This window comes from Scyliorhinus torazame, chromosome 29 (assembly GCF_047496885.1).
Source record: "Scyliorhinus torazame isolate Kashiwa2021f chromosome 29, sScyTor2.1, whole genome shotgun sequence".
Lineage (NCBI taxonomy): Eukaryota > Metazoa > Chordata > Chondrichthyes > Carcharhiniformes > Scyliorhinidae > Scyliorhinus > Scyliorhinus torazame.
This window is the reverse complement of record NC_092735.1, coordinates 25234321-25257465: the sequence shown is the minus strand read 5'-3', so window position 1 is coordinate 25257465 and position 23145 is coordinate 25234321. Positions and strand designations below refer to the sequence as shown.

Sequence of the window (23145 nt, the reverse complement as noted above, 5' to 3'; positions counted from 1 at the left end):
TCCTTGTGTCCTGCCATTCATTGAGTCTTGTTACTCCTTCCAAATCCTTCCAAAGTGTATCACCTCGCACTTTTCTGGGTTAAATTCCATCTATCCCTGATCTGCCCATCTGTATCTTCCTGCAACCTAAGACCTTCTTCCTCATCATTAACCACTCGGCCAATCTTTGAATCGTCCGCAAACTTACTTACCATCCCCCGCACATTCTCACCTATATTGTTTATTTATTCATCACGAACAATAAGGGAGCCAGCACTGATCTCTGTGGTACGTCACTGGACACCGGCCTCCACTCTCACACCCATGTACCCTCTGTCTCCTATCAGTAAGCCAGTTTTCAATCCAACTCGCCAAGTTACCCAGGATCCCAAGTGCTTTTATCTCTTTATCAGTCTCCCATGTGGGACCTTGTCAAAGGCTTTGCTGAAACCCATAGCAACTAACTGCACCACTCTCATCTACACACCCGATCACCTCCTCCAAAAACGTAATCAAATTTGTTCGGCATGACCTCCCTCTGACAAAGCCATGCTGACTATCCCTGATCGATAGAGAGCACCCTATCCGGCTGCATCACAGCTCGGTATGGCAACTGCTCGGTCCAAGATCGCAAGAAACTGCAGAGTGTGGTGAACTCAGCCCAACGAATCACACAAGCTCGCCACCCCCACATTAATTCTGTCTACACCTCCCGCTGCCTCGGGAAGGCAGACAACATTGTCAGAGACCCCTCCCACCCAGGCATTGCCTTCTTCCAGACCCTTCCATCAGGCAGAAGATACAGCAGTCTGAAGACCCACACATCCAGACATAGGAACAGCTTCTTCCCCACAGCTACAAGACTCCTCAACGACTCCCCCTCGGACTGATCTGTTCCCTGTAAGAACACTATTCACGACACCCTATGCTGCCCTTGCTAATGTATTTGCTTTGTTTGGCCCCTTGTTACGCACTGTAACCAATCACTGTTTGTCGATGTACCTTTTGTCAATGTTCTCTGTCGATTATTCTTTTTGGCTACTGTGTACGTTACCTCGACTGCAGAAAATTACTTTTCACTGTACTTCGGTACATGTGACAATAAATCAAATCAAAATCAAACCTTGCCTCTCCAAGTGGAGGTAAATCTTCTCCTTCAGAAGTTTCTCCAATAGTTTCCCTATGTGAGACTCACTGGTCTGTAATTCCCTGGTTTATCTCTACCACCCTTCTTGAAAAGTGGAACCACATTAGCTGTCCTCCAATCCTCTGGCATCTCTCCTGTGGCAAGAGAGGAATTAAACATTTGGGTCAGAGCCCCTGTAATTTCCTCTCTTGCCTTCCACAGCAGCCTGGGATGCAACTCATCTGGACCTGGGGACTTGTCCATTTTTAAGCCTGCCAAAACCTCCAATAACTCCTCACTCCCTATGTCAAACTGTTCAAAAACCTCACAGCCAAACCGCTCCCCAATTCAGAACCTATATCACTGGATGTGAAATATTCATTTAACACTTTACCAATGTCCTCCAGCTCCACGCACAGTTTGCCCCATTGGTCCCTAATGGGTCCTACTCTTTGCCTGTTTATCTTCTTATCCTTAATAGATTCTTCCTGATCCTATTTGCCACTGCTTTTTCATGTCCCCTTGTTGCTCTCCTAATTGCTATCTTAAGTTTCTCCCCTGCTCTTTCTATACTCCTCTAAGACCTCTGCTGATTTGCTCCCTTTGTACCTGCTAAAAGCCTCTCTTTTTTTTCTTTTGCATCCTAATGCATTAAAGGAGTCCTGTACGATCAGATGGCCACACATTGTACTTTCACCTCTGAGGTTCAGTCTTTAATTTGGCCACACTGATAGAATAAAAGTTGCCTCTTTCTCCTGATCCCTGATGTATGAGCTCCCAGCCAGTGTGTGGCTACAAAATAAAATGGGCCCATTGTTCGGCAGCAGACTTGACCATGTCCACATGAGCTACACGGATGGGAATGTTATAGATGCTTTGGTGATACCTCTCCTGAGGCTGGGACAGGTTCGAGGGATGCTGCGCCTAACGTTGCCCCAGAATGTGAGTGTATAATAGAGTAAATGGAGCTGCATCTGATTTAGAAGTGTTCCTTATAGATGTGAGGAAAGAGTTTAATGCATGCTGTATTGCACCTGGGAGCACTTGGGGCTGGTGGCGGCTTGGCAAAGTTCCTTGGCTATAAAATCCTTTGCCTTGAAAAGCGCACGCATGTCAGAGTTCTTTTCGAAAAATAACTAATTGCAGACTGAGAATTGGGGAATGGGGTTGTGTTTCCCAATAAGTACTTTCCCCCACCCCCTTGAACAGACTTTCATTATATTTTTTCCATTGCAGATTTGGCCAGTGATTTCAGAAACCCTGTACAGGCACCAGGCTGATAATCGGATGGCGGAACGTTGCTGCCGATGCCTGCGCTTTGCGATCAGATGTGTGGGGAAAGGGTCTGCTATGTTGATTCAGCCCCTGGTGTCTCAGGTCTGTGTCCGTGCATGTATTAGTCCATCTGTTTGGTTCTGTATTGGGTGGGACGAATAACCGGGTGATGGCTTCTCGAAGCACAGAGTGAGAGAAGGTACCTCTGAAACGGGCGGAACAAAATCTTGTTCCGTTTTGGACACTGGATAATGTAACAACAAGGTGGTTGTGTAGACACTGGTCACAAGGGCAAATGCGCTACCAATTGCTGGTCACCTGTAAAGGGTTAGGAAAGTGAATAAAGGAACAAAAGCATTTTGAAACCAATAGGGCTGGAACTAAACTGGAAAAGTATTGCTTTCTTTCTGGTTCTCTTTCTGATTTATTTCAACATAATAACTGGATGTTGGTTTGGCCGTTCCCGTGCTGGCTTACTTTCCACATTTGCTGGATATTTGAAGGTTACCATTATCCTGCTCTGCCCTAATGGAGGAACCGGAGTGCGCTTAGTGCTCCAGTTCTAAGTGCTGTGATGATGTTGCCTTCAGGGCCCTGTCTTGCCATTCTGAAATGCCAACTGTGTCCAGGTCACACTTCCTTATGACGGATATAAGGAATATAGGAATTTCTGATATATTGGATTACATGTATTTGGTGCAGTAAGGGTTAAGAGCCTGGGTTAGTATGTGTGTGAGACTGCTACAGTCCTGTTTTAACAATCCTGGTTTGAAAGGCAGCTCGACATTTTGGGTACAGTGGTGCAATTAAAGCATCGTAAAAGTAAGATAATCCAGCCACGGATAGTGTTCGCTGAGGTTGGGCTAATGGAATTTTCTTTATGTTAAGAAAGTTACCTGGGGATTTGATAATTAGAGACATGCGTTTAGTTTTAGTAAGATGGTGTAGTTTGCGGGCGGAGCCAGGGGATGAAGCAGTCAGTGTTGGGTTTTGGAGTCTCCATTCAGTTAAAAATTTGACTGTGCATTCTCCCCGTGCCTGCGTGCGTCTCACCCCCACAACCCAACAGATGTGCAGGATGGATGGATTGGCCACGTTAAATTGCCCCTTAATTGGAGAAAGAAAATGTTTTTAAAAAAAGATTTGACTGTCAACAGACCAGCAGCTGACCAATCAGTGAGCTTTGATAGGTCTATGAACAGGAGCAGTTTTTCTCAAAATAGTGAGTTAAAGATTTGCCAGTGAACAGGACAGGAGCAGTTAATAAGGCTAGCAGGTTAAACAGTGGTCTGGCTCAGACAAGAAGCTGTGGGCTGTTTCCTAACCAGATCTCTATCTCTCTCTCTCTCTCTCTCTCTCTCTCTCTCTCTCTCTTTCCAATCAGTCTATTCAAGTGTACAGCCGGAAACCCTGTGTTTGCTAACCATATTTAAAAGTGGATTTTGACCTGAAATGGGTTTTGCTTGAGTGGAGATAAAGATAGCAGTTAGGAGCGTTTCATTGTATTGTTAACCATTGTTTAACTGGTGATTGTGAACTATTTTCTTTGAGGTTAACGTTAGTAACACTGTGTTAGTAATAAAGTTTGTTTGGGCGACAAGGTAGCACAGTGGGTAGCACTGTTGCTTCACAGCTCCAGGGTCCCAGGTTCGATTCCCAGCTTGGGTCACTGTCTGTGCGGAGTCTGCACGTTCACCCCGTGCCTGCGTGGGTTTCCTCCGGGCGCTCTGGTTTCCTCCCACAAGTCCCGAAAGACGTGCTTGTTAGGTGAATTGGACATTCTGAATTCTCCCTCAGTGTACCCGAACAGGTGCCGGAATGTGGCGACTAGGGGCTTTTCACAATAACTTCATTGCAGTGTTAATGTAAGCCTACTTGTGACAATAAAGATAAAGATTTTTTTTAAAATTTAGAGTACCTAATTATTATTTTTTCCAATTAAGGGGCAATTTAGCGTGGCAGTCCACCTAACCTGCACATCTTTGGGTTGTGGGGGTGAAACCCACGAAGACACGGGGAGAATGTGCAAACTCCACACGGACAGTGACCCGGGGCCGGGATTCAAACCTGGGTCCTCAGTGCCGTAGTCCCAGTGCTAACTATTGTGCCCAGTGTCACCCTAAAGATAAAGATGATTATATCCCTATTTTTGCATGAAATCACTCCTTGAGCGAAGTTTTCTTCCGTCGCAGTCTTACAAATTAAATGACGTATTGAAGTTTCTGTCCAGTATCCTAGCAACTGTTGGGATCTGGTCTGGGATCGTAATACAGAGAGGCCGAAGTCTCAAAACAGGACACTGAAACCGTTCAAGGAACAGTGCAATTCTGTGTGCGAGCGTAAAGTCACCTTTTGCCATGGACTGGATGTGTGAGCTATAATTATCTTGTGCCTTTCTTTCTCTGTATGTGTGTGTGTGTCTCCTTTTCCTGCCCCACTCTCAAGATGGTGAGCGTGTACCAGTCCCACCAGCACTCCTGTTTCCTGTACCTCGGCAGCATTCTGGTGGATGAGTACGGCAGTGAGGAGAGCTGCACGCAGGGTCTGCTCGAGATGATGCAGGTTAGTTGCCGGCCTTTGCATGCAACCCTTTATGAGAAGTAAAAGTATTGCAGTTGTCTCAATCTATCCTGGAGGACCCTCAATGGAGCTATGTCCTTAGGTGGTCTCAAAATGTCCAATCTTGTGATCCCATTTTAGTCCCAGTGATCCAGATGTGACATTCCGAATAAGATGCGGCCATCAGTTTCAGAGTCTGGACACTCCATATTTTTATTTAAAATGAAGGGAGGACTCCAGGTCATCGAATGGGTCAACGTCTTGGCGAAAGAATGAAATCTGTAATTTGAGTTCACCAACAAATTTGGGAAATAGCCATATTTTGCCACTACGCTATATGTTATTATTGGGGAAACTGTGATCCCTCCAGCCCAGGCAGCATCCTCGTGAATCTCGACCCGCTCCAGTGCAATCCCACCCATCGACATGAAGAACGATTGGGGCTGTTTTCTTTGGAGTGTAATGGGAGGAGTACCTTTAAGAACTGGATGTTTAAGCAATGTACCTTTAAGAAAACAGTGAGGTCATAGAGTGGGTGGAGCTCAGCTCAGTTCAGCCATTTTGCAGTCTGTGTTTTGAAGGTTTAGTTTCAGTTTAAAAGCAGCGTTTGTGTGTCTGTGTGTTTCCAGAGAGCTGAAAGTTTTGCAGTTTGGTTTAGCAGCTAAAAGGTGCCTGGCTGTTTTGCTGAGAGCAGTTTAAAAGTGCTTGGCTGTTTTGCTGGAGCTGAAGGCAACCAAGCTAATATATCTCTGTCATTCTACAGAAAATATATATATCCTTTAACCTGATGTAATACTGTTTAAAGGTGTTAAGTCTCTTGGAAGTTTGAAGGAACATTTTAAGGAAGTATTTACTGTTGCAATATTTTCTGAGTTATCTTTGAAGTAAGGGGTGTTAAGAGATCCAATGTTTATTTAAGATGTTAAGTTGAGTTCATGGAATAAACCGTGTCTTGTGTTTAAAAACCCACGTGTCCATAATTGAAATACCACACCTAGGGAAAAAGCCGTGAGCTCGGAAAAGCAACAAATCCATTAAAGGGTGAGGTTGGTTGAACTCCATGATACATTTTGGGGTTCTGAAAAAGCCTCGCCCATAACAGGAGTAACAAAGGTTACGAGGGGATCTGATAGAGGTGTTTGAGATTATGAAGGGCATTGATCGGGTGATTAGGAAGGCACTTTTTTCCATTAGTAGAGGGGTCAATAACCAGGAGGTATGCGAGGTAAGAGATAGACGCTCTTTCACCCAGAGACTGGTGGGAGTCTGGAACACACTGCCCGATAGGGTGGTTGAGTCAGAAACTCTAATGTAATTTAAGAAGCATTTAGATATTCGCTTGCACTGCCACAATCACCAGGGCTATGGGCTAAGCACTGGAAAGTGTGATTAGTGTAGTCACATCTTTGTTGACCGGCATAGACTGAACGGCCTTCTGTACTGTAAGCATCAATGAATCTATAATCCTCAAATCTATGGCTGCTTAAATGGATGGCCAAGTTTCAAGATCAAAAGTATGGCACTGCTTCCAGTGGAATGAAGCCATTTCCCTCTCGCCACCTTGAACCAAACATTGCTGTGTTTTTGTTTTAGTATACTAATATCTCTGAGAAATCACGGGCTGCTTCTTGGGATACAGCTTTATACCATCCGCCAGCACACTCTCGCCTCCTGCTGGTGGGGAGGTGTCATTGGGGACCTCTGTCAAATGTCGGTTGGCCAGCTGATCTCCCATGGGGACATGGTCGACGAGCACGGTCTAATCTGCTGCCCGCCAGGAGTTACTGGACACCAGTCAGGATGCCTTGGCTGACCCTTGCTCGCCCGGCCTCACTTCAAGGACATGGAAGCCAACCATCGATTCCGGCCCATTCAGCACTGACCGGGACTCGCTGGCCTGTATGTTCTTGGGCTCCAGGGCAGAGTATTTATCCACAAATCGAATGGTGGCGCTTTGAATTGTCACGGCTCTCGTTATTTAAATGATTTTGTTGCAATTCTTCTCTTCAGGCATTTTGTGGGCCGACATTCCAGCTGCTGGAAGAACCTAGAGGATTCCAGAATCATCCTGACACTGTGGACGATCTCTTTCGCTTGGCAACAAGGTAGAGGGGATATTGCTGTAATGGGTCAACTTTCACTGACGGCGACAAAGGAATTTTCTGCTTTTTTTAATCCACTTTCCATGTAGAAACACAGAAAATAGGAGCGGGGGAGGCAGGCCATTCGGCCCTTCCGGCCTGCTCCGCCATTCATTACAATCATGGCTGATCACCCAACTCATTAACCTGTTCCCGTTTTCACGTAAGAAATAAGAACCCATAGGTTCCTCAGTAAATGTAACGTTCGTGCACTATTACCAAAGAAATGAAAATGTATTCACAAATTCGGGAGCGTTTGGACAATTTGGAAGCGTTTCAGAGTAGTGCGAAGCGATCCCTCTAACTTGTGTTTAGTAAAGTGTGAGTGAAATTTTCAGTCTGGGTCCAGTTGACTCGGAACAGCAAAGTGGTGCAGCTTATAGGTCTGGTTTGGGCGACCGAAGGGGGGAGGTTATTGTAGAGACAAGGTGCAACATTTTTGTGAGCATTCAGATTTGGGTTCTGGTGCCGGGGGAGGCGAGTGTAGAGTGTGCGCGGTGTCACGTTTTCATCACGTGTTGCATTTCAATGTCTTCCTCACTCAGGGTCAGAAGGTGATTTAAAGAATCTGATGACGGCAATTGTTTATAGAAGCAGCTTCCTTCCCTGCCTCTGATCTCCCACACCCCTCCCCTGCACCTCACCAGAATGGTACACAGGGTCAGGGGTTGAAGATGAGAATAACAACTTTCCACTCAACCCCACATGGAGCTGCTCAATTCCCACATTGACGTCTGCAGCCTTCCTAAAGTATTTATCTTCTAAAATAATCCTGGGGAGAGTTTCTCCCTCACAGTCGCAAATGTCTGGTTTCCCCGGGAAACGGAGCAGCTGCCGGGAATCTGTTAAGCCTCTGTGAACCTCGGGGGTCACTGACGAGGCCAAGTTCTGCTCATTTTAATCTGCTCGCACTTATGGAGTGATCTCCGTATTGGTGAGGAGCTTTTAACCCTTAGTTTGGACTGAAAGCTTTCGGCCTCTTCCACCTCAAGGCACTTGTTGACGTACAGATTGACCGTACCTCATCCCGTGTGTGTGTGTGTGTGTGTGTGTGTGTCAATGTGGCCACTGTGAGTGTCTTGCACTGAAGTTTCCCTTTCCTCACAATGTCCACGTGCAGACTTTTTTATTTTTTAACAAAATAGCGTGACAAAGTTACAAAATAATGGCACCCAAAGCAAGGAGGGGGGGGTGGCAGAAACAGATACAGCTTAACCCACATGAGCATAGTATGGAAGAGGGCCCTGCCTTCTCAACCCTGACCCTCGCCTGAGGTGTGGTGACCCTCAGGTTAAACCACCACCGGTCAGCTCTCCCCCCTAAAAGGGGATAGCAGCCTCTGATTACCTGGGACTATGGCGGCTTCACCTTTAGTATGGAACAGCAGAACGACATCACAATTGGCTTGATGCCATCATTCAGTAATCCAGCAGAGCTTTCTCGTCCCGGATCCCAGACCATCTGCACCCATGTAGGAGCAAGGAACGGATTTGTTGTACCCACCCTCGCAAAAAAGCACCGAGTCCCCGGGTCTACGGGAGTTACAGGCATACCACGTAACACAATAGAACCTCAAACTCTGCCCGCGGCAGAACCACAATTATAACCAAAGGAGAGGAAGCGAGGACCAACAGCAGTTAACAGTATGTTCACACTATGGTCAAATCCACATGCCTCCCAAGGCAAAAGGGAAAAAAAGCAAAGAAACCGACCCACCTGGCTATCCCATCAGATGACAACACTCATCAGCAAACAAGAGAAGGCCACGTTATTAACAAAAGGGGGAGGGACCCATCTCCCTAGGGGGAATTACAGGATATCCACCAAGGCGCAGAACTTGACCCATCCTCTGACTCCTGTGCGTCAGAGAGACAAGGAAACAAAACCCAGCCCCTCCCCGCGCCCTTGGAGAGGGACATCTCGAGCCCCCAGGGGTAACAGGATAACAGCCACAGCGCTGGGCCGGGCCTAACCCAGACCCAACCAACAAGCACAAAAACTACATCTCCAGGGCCTCCAGCACACCCCAAAAAACAAACTCTCACTCGAGTCACGCCCGTACCTTTCCAGCCCCATCGCAGCGTAAGAGGATGATTATTCCAGCCCCGGCCTGGAGGGAGGGGACTCCTCCCCAAGAAGAGGAGGAATCATCAAGACCCCCAGAAATCAGGCACCCTGATAGGGTGGGGCCGATCTCCTCCTCCCCGGCACAAAGAGACCGTTCCCACTCCCCCGATCTCCAGGCCGGATCAGGATAAGAAGGCTGACCTGAATGAAGAGATGTCGAGAAGAAAAGCAAACCTCCAGAGAGGGGACACCTAGCCCAGCTCGAAACGCCCAACTTCGCAGAAAGGAAACCCCCAGCAACCTCTACTGCCAGACCACCACAGAAAGCCCAGGGAAGGAACACGCAAAGAGACCCAAACAGAAGAAGTGGAAGGAAAAATTGAGCCTCAAGAAGGAGTCGGATGGAACCCAGTCCTCCCCGGGATACAAACTCTGCCCTGGCCAAATTAAGATAAAGACACGTTTGGAGTCTTGATTCAAAGAATGTCAAAGTCCAATAGGACAAACCCCAAAACAGATTAGCTTTAACTGGGAGGGGCTATCCTCAGTGAGTACCGAGCTGACCGTACCAACCGTATCCACCCACCCGGCCCCAGCTCCACTCGTCATCGTCATAAACGAGACGGGGGTGACACCACCCGAAGCACGCCACACCTCCGAGACGAGAGCCCGTTCAGCAACAACTGCGCCACTCCTGGCTGGGCCGCAATCCCCCGGCTCCCTCCAAACCCCATCGGAACAAAACCAGGATTGAAGCATTTTCTTCTCGGCTTTTCCTCACCAAAAGAACTTCCTGGGATACGGCACAAGCCTGTAGCCCAAAGTGAGAAATGTGCATCAGGGTGAAATGACAGCTTGAAAGATGAGCAGAGACGGAGCTCGTGAAAACGCAACGCTCCCACGATCACATCACGTGGACCCATGCTCAGGCTTCTTAATGTGGGTGGGGTTGTTACCGGGAAATAATTGGAAATCCTGATTCAATTCGGTTCCATCTCCCTCTGCACACACTTCCCTGTTCCCCATCTCTATTCCGGGCAGCAGGAGTGAGGAGGCCAGCAGTGGTATAATGAGCACAATTAAGCCTCTAGGCCCTTCCTGTTCTCTTGTTTCAGTATCACAGCACACGGTGCACTGACCCGAGGGAGAGACAGCATCTAGTTTGATATTTAACATTCAGCAGCAGCTTCTCTTTATATAGTGCCCTTGACATAATAGAACTTCAGAAGGACGTTGTGAAATAAAGTATGACACCGGGCCACTTAAGGTATTCGTTCAGGTGGCTTAAAGGTGACCAAAGAGTGGATCGGGGGCGTCGTAAAGGAGGAAAGCGTGGTAGAGAGGTTGGAGGTGTTGGGTATCTGAAGGTACAGCCACCGCTGGTGGAGCGATTAAAACCAGAATCAGATGAACACACATATCTCGGAGGCGTTTTAGTGCTGGAGGAGATTAGAGATGGGGAGGAGTGAGGACACGGAGGATTTGGACGAGAGGACGACAGTTTTAAAATCGAGGGAGTGCCGAAGGGCCTGTTCCTGCACTGTATTCTTTCTGTTGCTTGGCCTGGGTGCCAGTGTTGGCCATGGAGCACAGGGCCTGATGCCAGCTAAGACACAGACAGCAGAGTTTTGGATGGCTTCAAACCTGCGGAGTTCACCTTGTTAAACTTTGATCGTGAAGCACTTTCATGAACGTGGTAGCAAAATTATCCATTGGCCGTAGATTGAAGTTAACAGATCATTAATTTATTGCTGTGTAACTTCCTTTGATGGCTTCTGTGCTAAATCTGCTACCCAGACTGGGACTGGGCCATTGGGTCATGCACTGAATCCTTGGTCTATACTGATTCAGTTGGTCTCTGTGCAGGGAGCAGTGGCTGTAGTATCCCTGGGCGAAGATGGTGACAGATAGCCCAGTGTTCCTACTCCGTCATGCGAGGGGACATTGAATGATGGGTGGCAACATGCCTTACTGTGATGACCCACACAGTTCAAAAGCCCGCGGATACTCCAGTTCGATTCGCATGAAATGATCATTGTGCGAGGCACTGTACCCTTAATACTGGGCGGCAAGGAAACAGTTACTTCAGCAAAGGATTGGAGAGCACGCAAAGAACGAACAGGAAATAAAATCTCATTAAAATTAACCTGCCTCTTTGTCTCCGCAGGTTCATTCAGCGAAGTCCAATTGTTTTGATTCAAAGCCCAGTGATGTCCTTAATTATTCAGTGTGCATTGGCAGCAACAACACTGAACCACCGCGACGCAAACTCTAGCGTGATGAAGTTCCTGCAGGATCTGGTTCACGTGGCGACGGTCAATAAGGTGGGTGGGGTGGGGGGCGGGGGGGGGTGCGGGGTTGCGATAGTCCAAACCTCCATCCACAGCTGCAGCTCCTGCCTTGTTTTAGCCGCCAACTCTGTCCATTTTGCTTGGTCAGCGGCTGCACCTAACCCCCCCCCCTCATCGTCTCTGACTGGCTTCTGTTTGAAATCAAAATGAAATGAAAATCGCTTATTGTCACAAGTAGGCTTCAAATGAAGTTACTGTGAAAAGCCCCTCGTCGCCACATTCCGGCACCTGTTCGGGGAGGCTGGTACGGGAATTGAACCGTGCTGCTGGCCTGCCTTAAAAGCCAGCTCTTTAGCCCTGTACTAAACCAGCCCCATTTCCTTTGATTGATGGGCAGATTTGCATTGTAAAAGGGAGCCTTGCTTTGTTTTGTGTTGGCCGGTATGTTCCCTGTGCACCTGCCCAGCTCACAGGGAACACAACCTCCAGAGCTTGAGCCACGCACCCGTGGCTGATATTAAAGTACCAGTTCTGATGGAATGTTCCAGTGCCAAAACCAAGTGGGGGGAGAGAGAGTGGCATATGGTCAGTGTTACCGGGCGAGCATTCCATGCTGTTAGGCGAATTTGAATTCAATTAATTTTTTTATCAGAAACCTGCAGTTGAAAGCCAGTCTCCGTAACGGTGACCTTGAAATTGGGCGGCACGGTAGCACAGTGGTTAGCACTGTTGCTTCACAGCGCCAGGGTCCCGGGTTTGATTCCCGGCTTGGGTCACAGTCTGTGCAGAGTCTGCACGTTCTCCCCGTGCCTGCGTGGGTTTCCTCCGGGCGCTCCGTTTTCCTCCCACAAGTCCCGAAAGACGAGCTTGTTAGGTGAATTGGACATTCTGAATTCTCCCTCAGTGTACCCGAACAGGCGCCGGAGTGTGGCGACGAGGGGATTTTCACAGCAACTTCATTGCAGCGTTAATGTAAGCCTACTTGTGACTAAGATTATTATTTTTTTTTTAAATAAAAGCCCATCTTTTTCTTATTTGTCCCTTTAGGGAGGGAAATCTGCCGTCCTTACGCAGTCTGGCCTACACGTGACTCCAGGTCCATAGCAATGTGGTTGGCTCTTAACTGCCCCACGGAAATTTCCCGAGTGAGCCATTAGGTCCAAGGGCAATTAGGACTGGCAACAAATGCCGGCCTTGCCCAGCGATGCCAATGTCCCGTGAAAGATTAAAGAAAAGCAGTGCTGTCTTTCAGATGAAGTATTAAATCTGACTGCCTGTTAAAGGGGCCATAACGATATTCTGTAGTGAAGGAAAGGGTTAAGCTGTATCATAGTGGGATCTTGCTGTGTGAAAGTCAGCTCGTGTACCTAAATTATAGCAATAGCTGAGAAGAGCTTTGTGGTGGCAGAAACATTTTAATTGCAAGTTTGCTTCATTTAAATAAAAAAAGAAAGATGCCTTTTTTTTAATGTTGCTAATATAACCAGAGACTTTCTACAGTGCAGAAGGAGGCCATTCAGCCCATTATGTCTGCATCGACCCTTTGAAAGAGCACCCTATCTATGTCCACTCCCTCGCCCTCTCCCCGTAACCCCACCTAACCTGCACATCTTTGGACTGTGGGAGGAAACCGGAGCACCCGGAGGAAACCCACGCAGACACGGGGAGGACGTGCAGACTCCACACAGACAGTGACATGAGGCTGGAATTGAACCCGGGTCCCTGGCGGTGTGAGGCTGCAGTGCTAACCACTGTGCCGCCATCCTTAAACTTCTCCACCCACCTACCTCGCTCTCCTTTCAAACACTCCTTCAAACTGACCGTTGTCCCGATGTCCCCTTATGTGAGTGAGCCTGCTGAATGTTGTTTGTGATGCTGCTGAGGAGCAACGTGCAGTGTTTCACTGTGTTAGATGCCCTATGGCAATCTGAATACAAATTGTTATCGATGACCTTGGTCTTCCTAATTTACAGTAATTGAAATTGTGACCTTGAAGGGGCAGTTCATATTACGCACTGGTGCCTATCGACAGAACACTGCACTCTTGGTTGTTTATTGGTGTGACCTTTTAAACCAGCACCTTCTCCGACTTGGCCCAAGTGCCGCCAAACGTCCGTGGAAGCTGCCTTTAATCAACAGGCTGTGTGCTAATTTGCTATCTGTTGGCACGTTCTAGCACAAAGAGGATTTTGAGCTCCGGAAGAACCTGGTACACGGATTTCTGGGAGAGAGCGGGGCGCTGCTTGTTGCGCAGCTCGTCCAGGCGTGCTGTTTCTACCTCGTGCCGAGCATGCTGGGAAATGTGGCCGACGTCATGTGGGAACTTCGCATTTTTGACCGTAAGGTATGTAATGGAAGGCAGGTGGCGGCTTAATACTTGCATGATTTTGGCTACCTCCATCCCCCCACCGCTGGCTTAGTGGATAAACGCACAGTGCAGATCAATATTAAGGTGCACAATCTGGATCTGAGCTACATTTGCTGACCTTAGCCCAGGGTGTCGAGACGTGGTTGCAGAGGAGTGGTAGGCTCATCTAGAATTCTGGGACTCCTGAACTCCAGTAAATACAGGTCCAACCTTTCCTCACACAATAAACCCCTCATCCCTGGAATCTGTTGAGAGAACCTTCTCGGTACAGCTTGTAATGCACTTATCGAACATAGAACATTACAGCGCAGTACAGGCCCTTCGGCCCTCGATGTTGCGCCGACCTTTGAAACCACTCTAAAGCCCATCTACACTATTCCCTTATCGTCCATATGTCTATCCAATGACCATTTGAATGCCCTTCGTGTTGGCGAGTCCACTACTGTTGCAGGCAGGGCATTCCATGCCCTTACTACTCTCTGAGTAAAGAACCTACCTCTGACATCTGTCCTATATCTATCGCCTCTCAATTTAAAGCTATGTCCCCTCGTGCTCGACATCACCATCCGAGGAAAAAGGCTCTCACTGTCCACCCTATCCAATCCTCTGATCATCTTGTATGCCTCAATTAAGTCACCTCTTAACCTTCTTCTTTCTAAAGAAAATAACCTCAATTCCCTCAGCCTTCCCTCATAAGATCTTCCCTCCAGACCAGGCAACATCCTGGTAAATCTCCTCTGCACCCTTTCCAATGCTTCCACATCCTTCCTATAATGCGGCGTCCAGAATTGCACGCAATACTCCAAATGCGGCCGCACCAGAGTTTTGTACAGCTGCAACATGACCTCATGGCTCCGAAACTCAATCCCTCTACCAATAAAAGCTAACACACCGTACGCCTTCTTAACAACCCTCTCAACCTGGGTGGCAACTTTCAGGGATCTCTGTACATGGACACCGAGATCTCTCTGCTCATCCACACTTCCAAGAATCTTACCATTAACCCAGTACTCTGTCTTCCTGTTATTCCTTCCAAAATGAATTACCTCACATTTTTCTGCATTAGACTCCATTTGCCACCTCTCAGCTCAGCGCTGCAGCTTATCTATGTCCCTCTGTAACGTGTTACATCCTTCCGCACTGTCCACAACTCCACTGACTTTAGTGTCATCGGCAAATTTACTCACCCATCCTTCTACGCCATCCTCCAGGTCATTTATAAAAATGACAAACAGCAGTGGCCCCAAAACAGATCCTTGTGGTACACCACTAGTAACTGGACTCCAGGCTGAACATTTCCCATCAACCACCACCCTTTGCCTTCTTCCAGCTAGCCAATTTCTGATCCAAACTGCTAAATCACCCTGAATCCCAAGCCTCTGTATTTTCTGCAAAAGCCTACCGTGGGGAACCTTATCAAACGCTTTACTGAAATCCATATACACCACATCAACTGTTTTACCTCGTCCACCTGTTTGGTCACCTTCTCAAAGAACTCAATAAGGTTTGTGAAGCACGACCTACCCTTCACAAAACCGTGTTGACTATCTCTAATTAAATTATTCCTTTCCAGATGATTGTACATCCTATCTCTTATCAACCTTTCCAAGACTTTGCCCACAACAGAAGTAAGGCTCACTGGTCTATAGTTACCGGGGTTGTCTCTACTCCCCTTCTTGAACAAGAGGACAACATTTGCTATCCTCCAGCCTTCTGGCACTATTCCTGTAGACAATGATGACATAAAGATCAAAGCCAAAGGCTCAGCAATCTCCTCCCTAGCTTCCCAGAGAATCCTAGGATAAATCCCATCCGGCCCAGAGGACTTATCTATTTTCACACTTTCCAGAATTGTTAACACCTCCTCCTCATGAACCTCAAGCCCTTCTAGTCTAGTAGTCTGTATCTCAGTATTCTCCTCGACAACATTGTCTTTTTCCTGTGTGAATACTGCTGAAAAATATTCATTTAGCACCTCTCCTATCTCCTCGGACTCCAGGCACAACTTCCCACTACTGCCCTTGACTGGCCCCACTCTTACCCTAGTCATCCTTTTATTCCTGACATATCTATAGAAAGCTTTAGGGTTATCCTTGATCCTACCTGCCAAAGACTTTTCCTGGCGCTTCGCTCTCTCTTTTGGTCCTTCCTCATCTCATGCTAAGTTAACCGAGCGTGTTGGAGTACTACACTTGATTTTGCCACCCCTTTCTCAGTATCGGAAAATTCCATCAAGGTTCCCCATCCCAGTTCCTTGCCGGTGGCTCGCACTGAAAAGTGCCCAAGCCAACTTGATTGGGTCGGGATAATGCTGTGATGCCCCCTCGGTTTAATAGCCTGCCGGCCCTTCCTGCCTAGCCTACTGCATAAGAAAAGGTTTGAGCCATGATGTGCTAGTGGGACTTGGAACGTCCCAAGCACTGGGTACAAAACCCTCCCATGTTAAACTGTCACAAAATACACCTTCAGCCTTGCTTAACCCGTACTTATTTTAATTTTTTGCCTTGTTCCCTAAGCATCTTCAGCCGTCCAGTCTTGAGTTTTCTGTCGACCTAATGCTCACAATGGTCTTCTGTAGGTGTGCACCCTTCCCGGGTTGATGCCATTAGGGGCGGCGCGGTAGCACAGTGGGTAGCACTGTCGCTTCACAGCTCCAGAGTTCCTGGCTTGGGTCACCGTCTGTGCGGAGTCTGCACGTTCTCCCTGTGTCTGCGTGGGTTTCCTCCGGGACCTCCGGTTTCCTACCACAGTCCAAAGATGTGCAGGTTAGGTGGATTGGCTATGCTAAATTGCCCTTTGTGTCCAAAGGTGTTGGGTGGAGTTGCTGCTTTACAGGTATGGGGCGGAGGTGTGGGCTTAAGTAGGGTGCTCTTTCCAAGGGCCGGTGCAGACTCGATGGGCCAAATGGCCTCCTTCTACACTGTAAATTCTATGTCCATTAATTCCTAGCTAACTTGTAACTCTCAACCGCCTTAACTGAACCTTCACTTCTCATCTTTACATAAGCCTCCTTCCTCTTAACGAGTGTTTCGACTGCTTTAGTAAACCACGGTTCCCTTGCTCGACCACTTCCTCCCTGCCTGACAGGTACAAACTTATCAAGGACACGCAGTAGCTGTTCCTTGAACCAGCTCCACATTTCAATTGTGCCCATCCCCTGCAGTTTCCCTCCCCATCCTATGCATCCTAAGTCTTGCCTTATCGCATCATAATTGCCTTTCCCCCAGCTATAACTCTTGCCCTGCGGCATATACCTATCCTTTTCCATCGCTAAAATAAATCTAATCGAATTGTGGTCACTATCACCAAAGTGCTCACCTACCTCCAAATCTAACACCTGTCCAGGTTCATTTCCCAGTACCAAATCCAATATGGCCTCACCTCTCGTTGGCCTATCTACATACTGTGTCAGGAAACCCTCCTGCACACATTGGACATAAAGGGACTCCTCTAACGTGCTCGAACTATAGCGTTTGCAGTCAGTATTTGGAAAGTTAAAGTCCCCCATAACAACTACCCTGTTACTTTCGCTCCTATCCAGAATCATCTTTGCAATCCTTTCCTCTACATCTCTGGAACTTTTTGGAGGCCTATAGAAAACTCCCAGCAGAGTGACCTCTCCTTTCCTGTTTCTGACCTCAGCCCAAACCACCTCAGTAGACGAGTCCTCATCGAATGTCCTTTCTGCCACCGTAATACTGTCCTTGACTAACAATGCCACCCCTCCCCCTCTTATACCACCTTCTCTGAGCTTACTGAAATATCTAAACCCCGGTACATGTAACAACCATTCCTGTCCCTGCACTATCCATGTCTCCGAAATGGCCACAACGTCGAAGTCCCAGGTACCAACCCATGCCACAAGTTTACCCACCTTATTTTGGATGCTCCTGGCATTAAAGTAGACACACTTTAGACCACTTTCCTGCCTGCCGGTACACTCCTGCAACTTTGAAACCTTACTCCTGACCTCACTACTCTCAACCTCCTGTATATTGGAGCTACAATTCAGGTTCCCAGACCCCTGCTGAACTAGTTTAAACCCTCCCGAAGAGCATTAGCAAATTTCCCCCCCCAGGATATTAGTACCCCTCTGGTCCAGGTGTAGACCATCCCGTTTGTAGAGGTCCCACCTACCCCAGAATGAGCCCCAATTATCCAGGTATCTGAAACCCTTCCTCCTGCACCATCCCTGTAGCCACGTGTTCAGCTGCTCTCTCTCCCTATTCCTCGTCTCGCTAGCACGTGGCACGGGTAACAACCCAGAGATAATAACTCTGTTTGTTCTCGATCTAAGTTTCCACCCTAGCTCCCTGAATTCCTGCCTTACATCCCTATCCCTTTTCCTACCTATGTCGTTGGTGTCTATGTGGACCACGACTTGGGGCTGCTCCCCCTCCCCCTTAAGGATCCCGAAAACACGATCCGAGACATCACGCACCCTGGCACCTGGGAGGCAACACACCAACCGTGAGTCTATCTCGTTCCCACAGAATCTCCTATCTGTCCCCCTAACTATGGAGTCTCCAATGACTAATGCTCTAGTCCTCTCCCCCCTTCCCTTCTGAGCAACAGGGACAGACTCTATGCCAGAGACCTGTACCCCATGGCTTACCCCTGGTAAGTCATCCCCCCCAACAGTATCCAAAGCGGTATACTTGTTATTCAGGGGAACGACCACAGGGGATCCCTGTACTGACTGCTTCCTCCCAGCCCCTCTCACCGTCACCCATCTGTCTTTATTCTTTGGAGTAACTACATCCATAAAGCTTCTATCTATGACTACCTCTGCCTCCCGAATGATCCGAAGTTCATCCAACTCCAGTTCCCTGACACAGTTTCTGAGGAGGTGGAGATGGGTGCACTTCCCACATGTGAAATCAGCAGGGACACTGACGGTATCCCTCACCTCAAACATTCTGCAGGAGGAACATTGCACTGCCTTCCCTGCCATCTCCTCTAGATAAAACAAGAAGAAAGGGAAAGAAAAAAGAAGAGCTTACCTTATATTCACTAAACCCCTTGGGTTACAGGAGGTGGAAGAGTGGGGGACACTGCAAGTGTAGTGTCTCGGGTTTAGCAACCGCCCAACTTCTATACAGAATCTACCTGATTCCCAAGCTGCACACCGGCACCCTCTCTCTCTCCCGCTCCCGGAAACGAAGGCCGCTGGAACCTGGGGGTAAGTTTAAACACTTACCTGCTTCACAAGCTGCACACCGGCTCCCTCTCTCTCTCCCGCTCCCGGAAATAAAGGCCGCTGGAACCTGGGGGTAAGTTTAAACACTTACCTGATTCCCAAGCTGCACACCGGCTCCCTCTCGCTCTCCCGCTCCCGGAAATGGAGGCCGCTGGAACCTGGGGGTAAGTTTAAACACTTACCTGCTTCACAAGCTGCCCACCGGCTCCCCCTCTCTCTCTCACCCCTGGAAATCTTTTCTTAAATAAGGAGGCCAAAACTGTACACTGGAATCCCTTTCTGAAGCTGCTGTGCATTTCCAGTATTTTCCTATTTTTAGTTTTGTCTTCTACAAGGAGCTGGCAGGGCCAGTGAAGTCGACACTGAATTCACCTTGGGGACTGGGATTGGAAGTAGTGGTGATGAACATCTCTCCAAGTCCTCTCCTGTACGCACTCTCCTGGAGCCCATCCTTGACTCGCTCAAAACTCATCCACTTGAATAGAGTTAAAATGGGCCCTTATCCGGGTGTTCCCTCATTCTACAATGGTTTGTCCTGCTGTGTGCTGATGGTATCCTGCCCTGTAACCAAGCAATAGTGACGTCTCGTATGGTTTACTCCACGTGATGTGTTACTGATGTCACTTGTGGGCCAGCCTTCACCCGGAGAGGGAGAGTGAACGAGCCTGATTTCTCATAGTTGTGGCTGGCTAAGGGGTACGGAATCAAGGTGTGTAGGTGGAGTTAACATGCAAATCAGCCATGATCTAATTGAATGGTGGCACAAGCTGGAGAGACTGAATGGCCTGTCTATGTTCCCATGCACGTTGCAACCTGTTGGTGGTGTGTATGGTGTGTACCACTAACGGCACCACTAATGTCTGCAACCTGCTCGACATAACTGAAGGCTACTCAGATGGTTCACGTAGTACAGAAGAAACATGCCAAAGGATAGCGAAATGTGTCGTGATAACTCTTTGAGAGCATATGCTAATCAGCAAGTAGCCAGGATGTAAACCATGTGGCCAGCAGACATTGTCCAGAGGGGTTTTCCGTTTAGCTAGCAGAATGCGGCACAGTGGTTAGCACTGCTGCCTCACTGCGCCAGGGACAATTTCGACCTTGAGTGACCCTCTGTGGGGAGTCTGCACGTTCTCCCCGTGTCTGCGTGAGTTTCCTCCGGGTGTTCCGGTTTTCTCCCACAGTCCAAAGATGTGCAGGTTAGGTGGATTGACTGTGCTAAATTACCCTTGGTCACCCCCCCCAAAAAAAGGTTAGGTGGGGTTACGGGGATAGGGTAGAGATGTGGGCTTGGGTAGGGTGCTCTTTCCCAAGGGCCGGTGCAGACTAGATGGGCCGAATGGCCTCCTGTACTGTAAATTCTAGGATCTATCTATGTGCAGGCTAGGTGGTGTAGGTTTGTGTCCAAAAGGTTAGGTTGGGTTGTGGGGGAGTGGGCCTAGGTAGCGTGCTCTTTGAGAGGGTTGGCGCAGACTCGATGGGCTGAATGGCCTCCTGCACTATGGGATTCTATGGTTCTTTTTTAAAATGTTTTTATTGAGGCATATATACATCACATAAATAAATAACGAACACTCCCGTGCCCCACCCTCCCTGCCTTTACCCTCTGCCCATTCTGCCTCCTTTTGTAATCCAAAGTCCCTCCCCTGCTGACTTCTTTACTATCCTTGAAGTCGATAAACGGTTTCCATCTCCGGGCAAACCCCTCCAAATCCCCCCTCAAGGCGAAGTTGATTTTTTACAACCTAATTCCTCGAAGTCGCTCACCCACACCCCCGTTTTCGGCGGTCCCGAGTCTGGGTTCTATGTGGTGTGCAGGAGTTGCAGCTGCATTGCGTGTTACCAATAGCTGTTGAATTTTTATAGTAAATCTGCCCGCTGAGCAACCCTATGCTACATCTTCAAATAAACCAAACCAATCTTTCGTTTGCAGGTCCTGTGTGAGGTTGGTAAGTTTGTAGTGAGCAAGAATACAACTGCCTGTGATCCCCGTTTCAAATTACTGTTTGCACCTATCCTTCCAAACTCCTGTCAATAACATGCTTTGTTTATCTATCTGAAACCAGACGTTCTGTCGGTGGCTGGAGGAAGCTCTGAAAGCTCTCCCGAAGGAGCTTACAGCTGGGGCTATTACAGCGACAGAGAAGCAAGTGACAGACTTCCACAAGCAGGTCATGTTGTACGTACAAGTATTACTAACCAGTCGGGAATTGCACCTGAGCATCAATATTATTATCACACGTATTCTGTGGGAGATGATGAAAGCACTTGCATTTAAATAACACATTTTGCACCATTCGAACATTCCAATGCCAATAAAGGGACCCCTCAAGTTACCATGTAAGGAAACGCAGCAGCTGATTTGCACCCAGCGAGGCTCCACAAACAGTAATGTGATGAACGACTAGATAATCTATTTTAGTGACGTTTAGTGGAGGAATGTTGGCCAGGGCACCAGGAATGTTCACTGATCTTCAAATGGAGCGATAGGATTTTCTGTGTCGACCTGGGGACTTGGCTTCAAACCTCACCTGAAGGTGCACCAGTGATACAAAGATGGTCATGAAGTGTGCAGTACGTGTACATGTGTTTGTATCCTCAAGGCTCCCCGTGGACTAGGTTGAGTTTATTTCATGAATGGCTGAGGCGGGGGCGGCACGTGACACAGTGGTTAGCATTGCTGCCTACGGTGCTGAGGACCCGGGTTCGAATCCCGGCCCTGGGTCACTGTCCATGTGCAGTTTGCACATTCTCCCCGTGTCTCTATGGGTTCCACACCCACAAACCAAAGATGTGCAGGGTAAGTGGATTGGCCATGTTAAATTGCCCCTTAATTGGAAAAAAAAAGAATTGGGTACTCTAAAATTTTTTTTAAAAAATGAATGGCTGAGATGGGGTTTTGGGGTCGATACTTGGTCACTGCTGCGATGTCAGCCACAGTGATGTTAAGGCTTTTGCAATTGGCTGAAGAGTGCCGTAATGAGGGAGTGTTGCAGGGTCGATGGTGCTGCCTATTGGATGAGATGTTAAACTGAGGCCCCAATTTCCCACTCTGGTGCACATCAAAGACCCTGTGGTACTAATTTCAAAAAGAGCAGGGGAGTTTCTCTGCCTCCCAGCCAACATTTATCCTTAAACCAACGCAACAGAAACAGATCATCTTGTCGTTATCAGGATGCTGTGCGAACACTGGCCGCCGCATTTTCTATGTTGCAAACGGTGACTTGCACTTCAAAATGTTCTAATGGCTGTAGAGCACTTTCGGCCACCTGATGGCCATGGAAGGTGGGCGGCACGGTAGCACGGTGGTTAGCACCATCGCTTCACAGTGCCAGGGTCCCAGGTTGGGTCGCTGTCTGTGCGGAGTCAGCACGTCCTCCTCGTGTCTGCGTGGATTTCCTCCGGGCGCTCCGGTTTCCTCCCACAAGCCCCGAAAGACGTGCTTGTTAGGTGAATTGGACATTCTGAATTCTCCCTCCGTGTACCCGAACAGGCGCCGGAGTGTGGCGACTAGGGGATTTTCACAGTAACTTCATTGCAGTGTTAATGTAAGGCAGCTTGTGACAATAGCAAAGATTATTAATTAATTATAAATGCAAATCTTTCTTTGCACTTCCAAAAAATCGTGCCTAAAAACCACTGGCTCAAAGGGGCTACTTGGTCTGTCTGGTCCAGACCTCGGTCACCAACCAATCCTACTCCCAAACTCCATCACAGCACGCAGTCTGAGGTGACAAAGCACCTGGGCATATTTTGTTGCGTTAATGGTATTTGTCGAAGTAAAGGTTAAAAGCTTTGGTGATCGGATTTGACAGAAGGGAACTTCTTTTTAAAAACTAAACGCACTCACTGCCCATCTTTCTCCCTGCAGTGCTGAAGATGCTACAATGATAGGCTGGTCCCTAATGGAATTCTCCGGGTTCTACAGATAGCGTCACCAAGTTACCAAGGAGGTATAATGTAAGTATCTTTCCCACGGCATGTGCAGCAGTGTTTATCCAGCCTGGCTTGTGGAAATTATCCGTCCGCCAGGAACGAAATGGCCTTCGACATCCTTGGTTGTCAGCACAGCAGGAAAACTGACACCCATGTGACCTTGCGGGATCGGGAAGCTCCCGTCGGACGCAATGGTGCTGTGA

The 23145-nt window shown here is 48.1% G+C and overlaps 1 protein-coding gene across 3 annotated transcripts in view; it reads left to right on the top strand.

Moving 5' to 3' along the window:
* The window catches only part of LOC140403948 (transportin-3-like), an 81710-nt gene that overhangs the window by 50665 nt on the left and 7900 nt on the right, over positions 1-23145 (top strand). For all 3 annotated transcript variants that reach the window (XM_072492231.1, XM_072492230.1, XM_072492229.1), the window contains exons 17-23: positions 2342-2482; positions 4826-4942; positions 6950-7044; positions 11315-11471; positions 13615-13782; positions 21073-21185; positions 22878-22966. In XM_072492231.1, the coding sequence (XP_072348332.1) occupies positions 2342-2482; positions 4826-4942; positions 6950-7044; positions 11315-11471; positions 13615-13782; positions 21073-21185; positions 22878-22938 (852 nt within the window). In that variant the 3' untranslated portion in view covers positions 22939-22966. The remainder of the gene's footprint in view (positions 1-2341; positions 2483-4825; positions 4943-6949; positions 7045-11314; positions 11472-13614; positions 13783-21072; positions 21186-22877; positions 22967-23145) is intronic.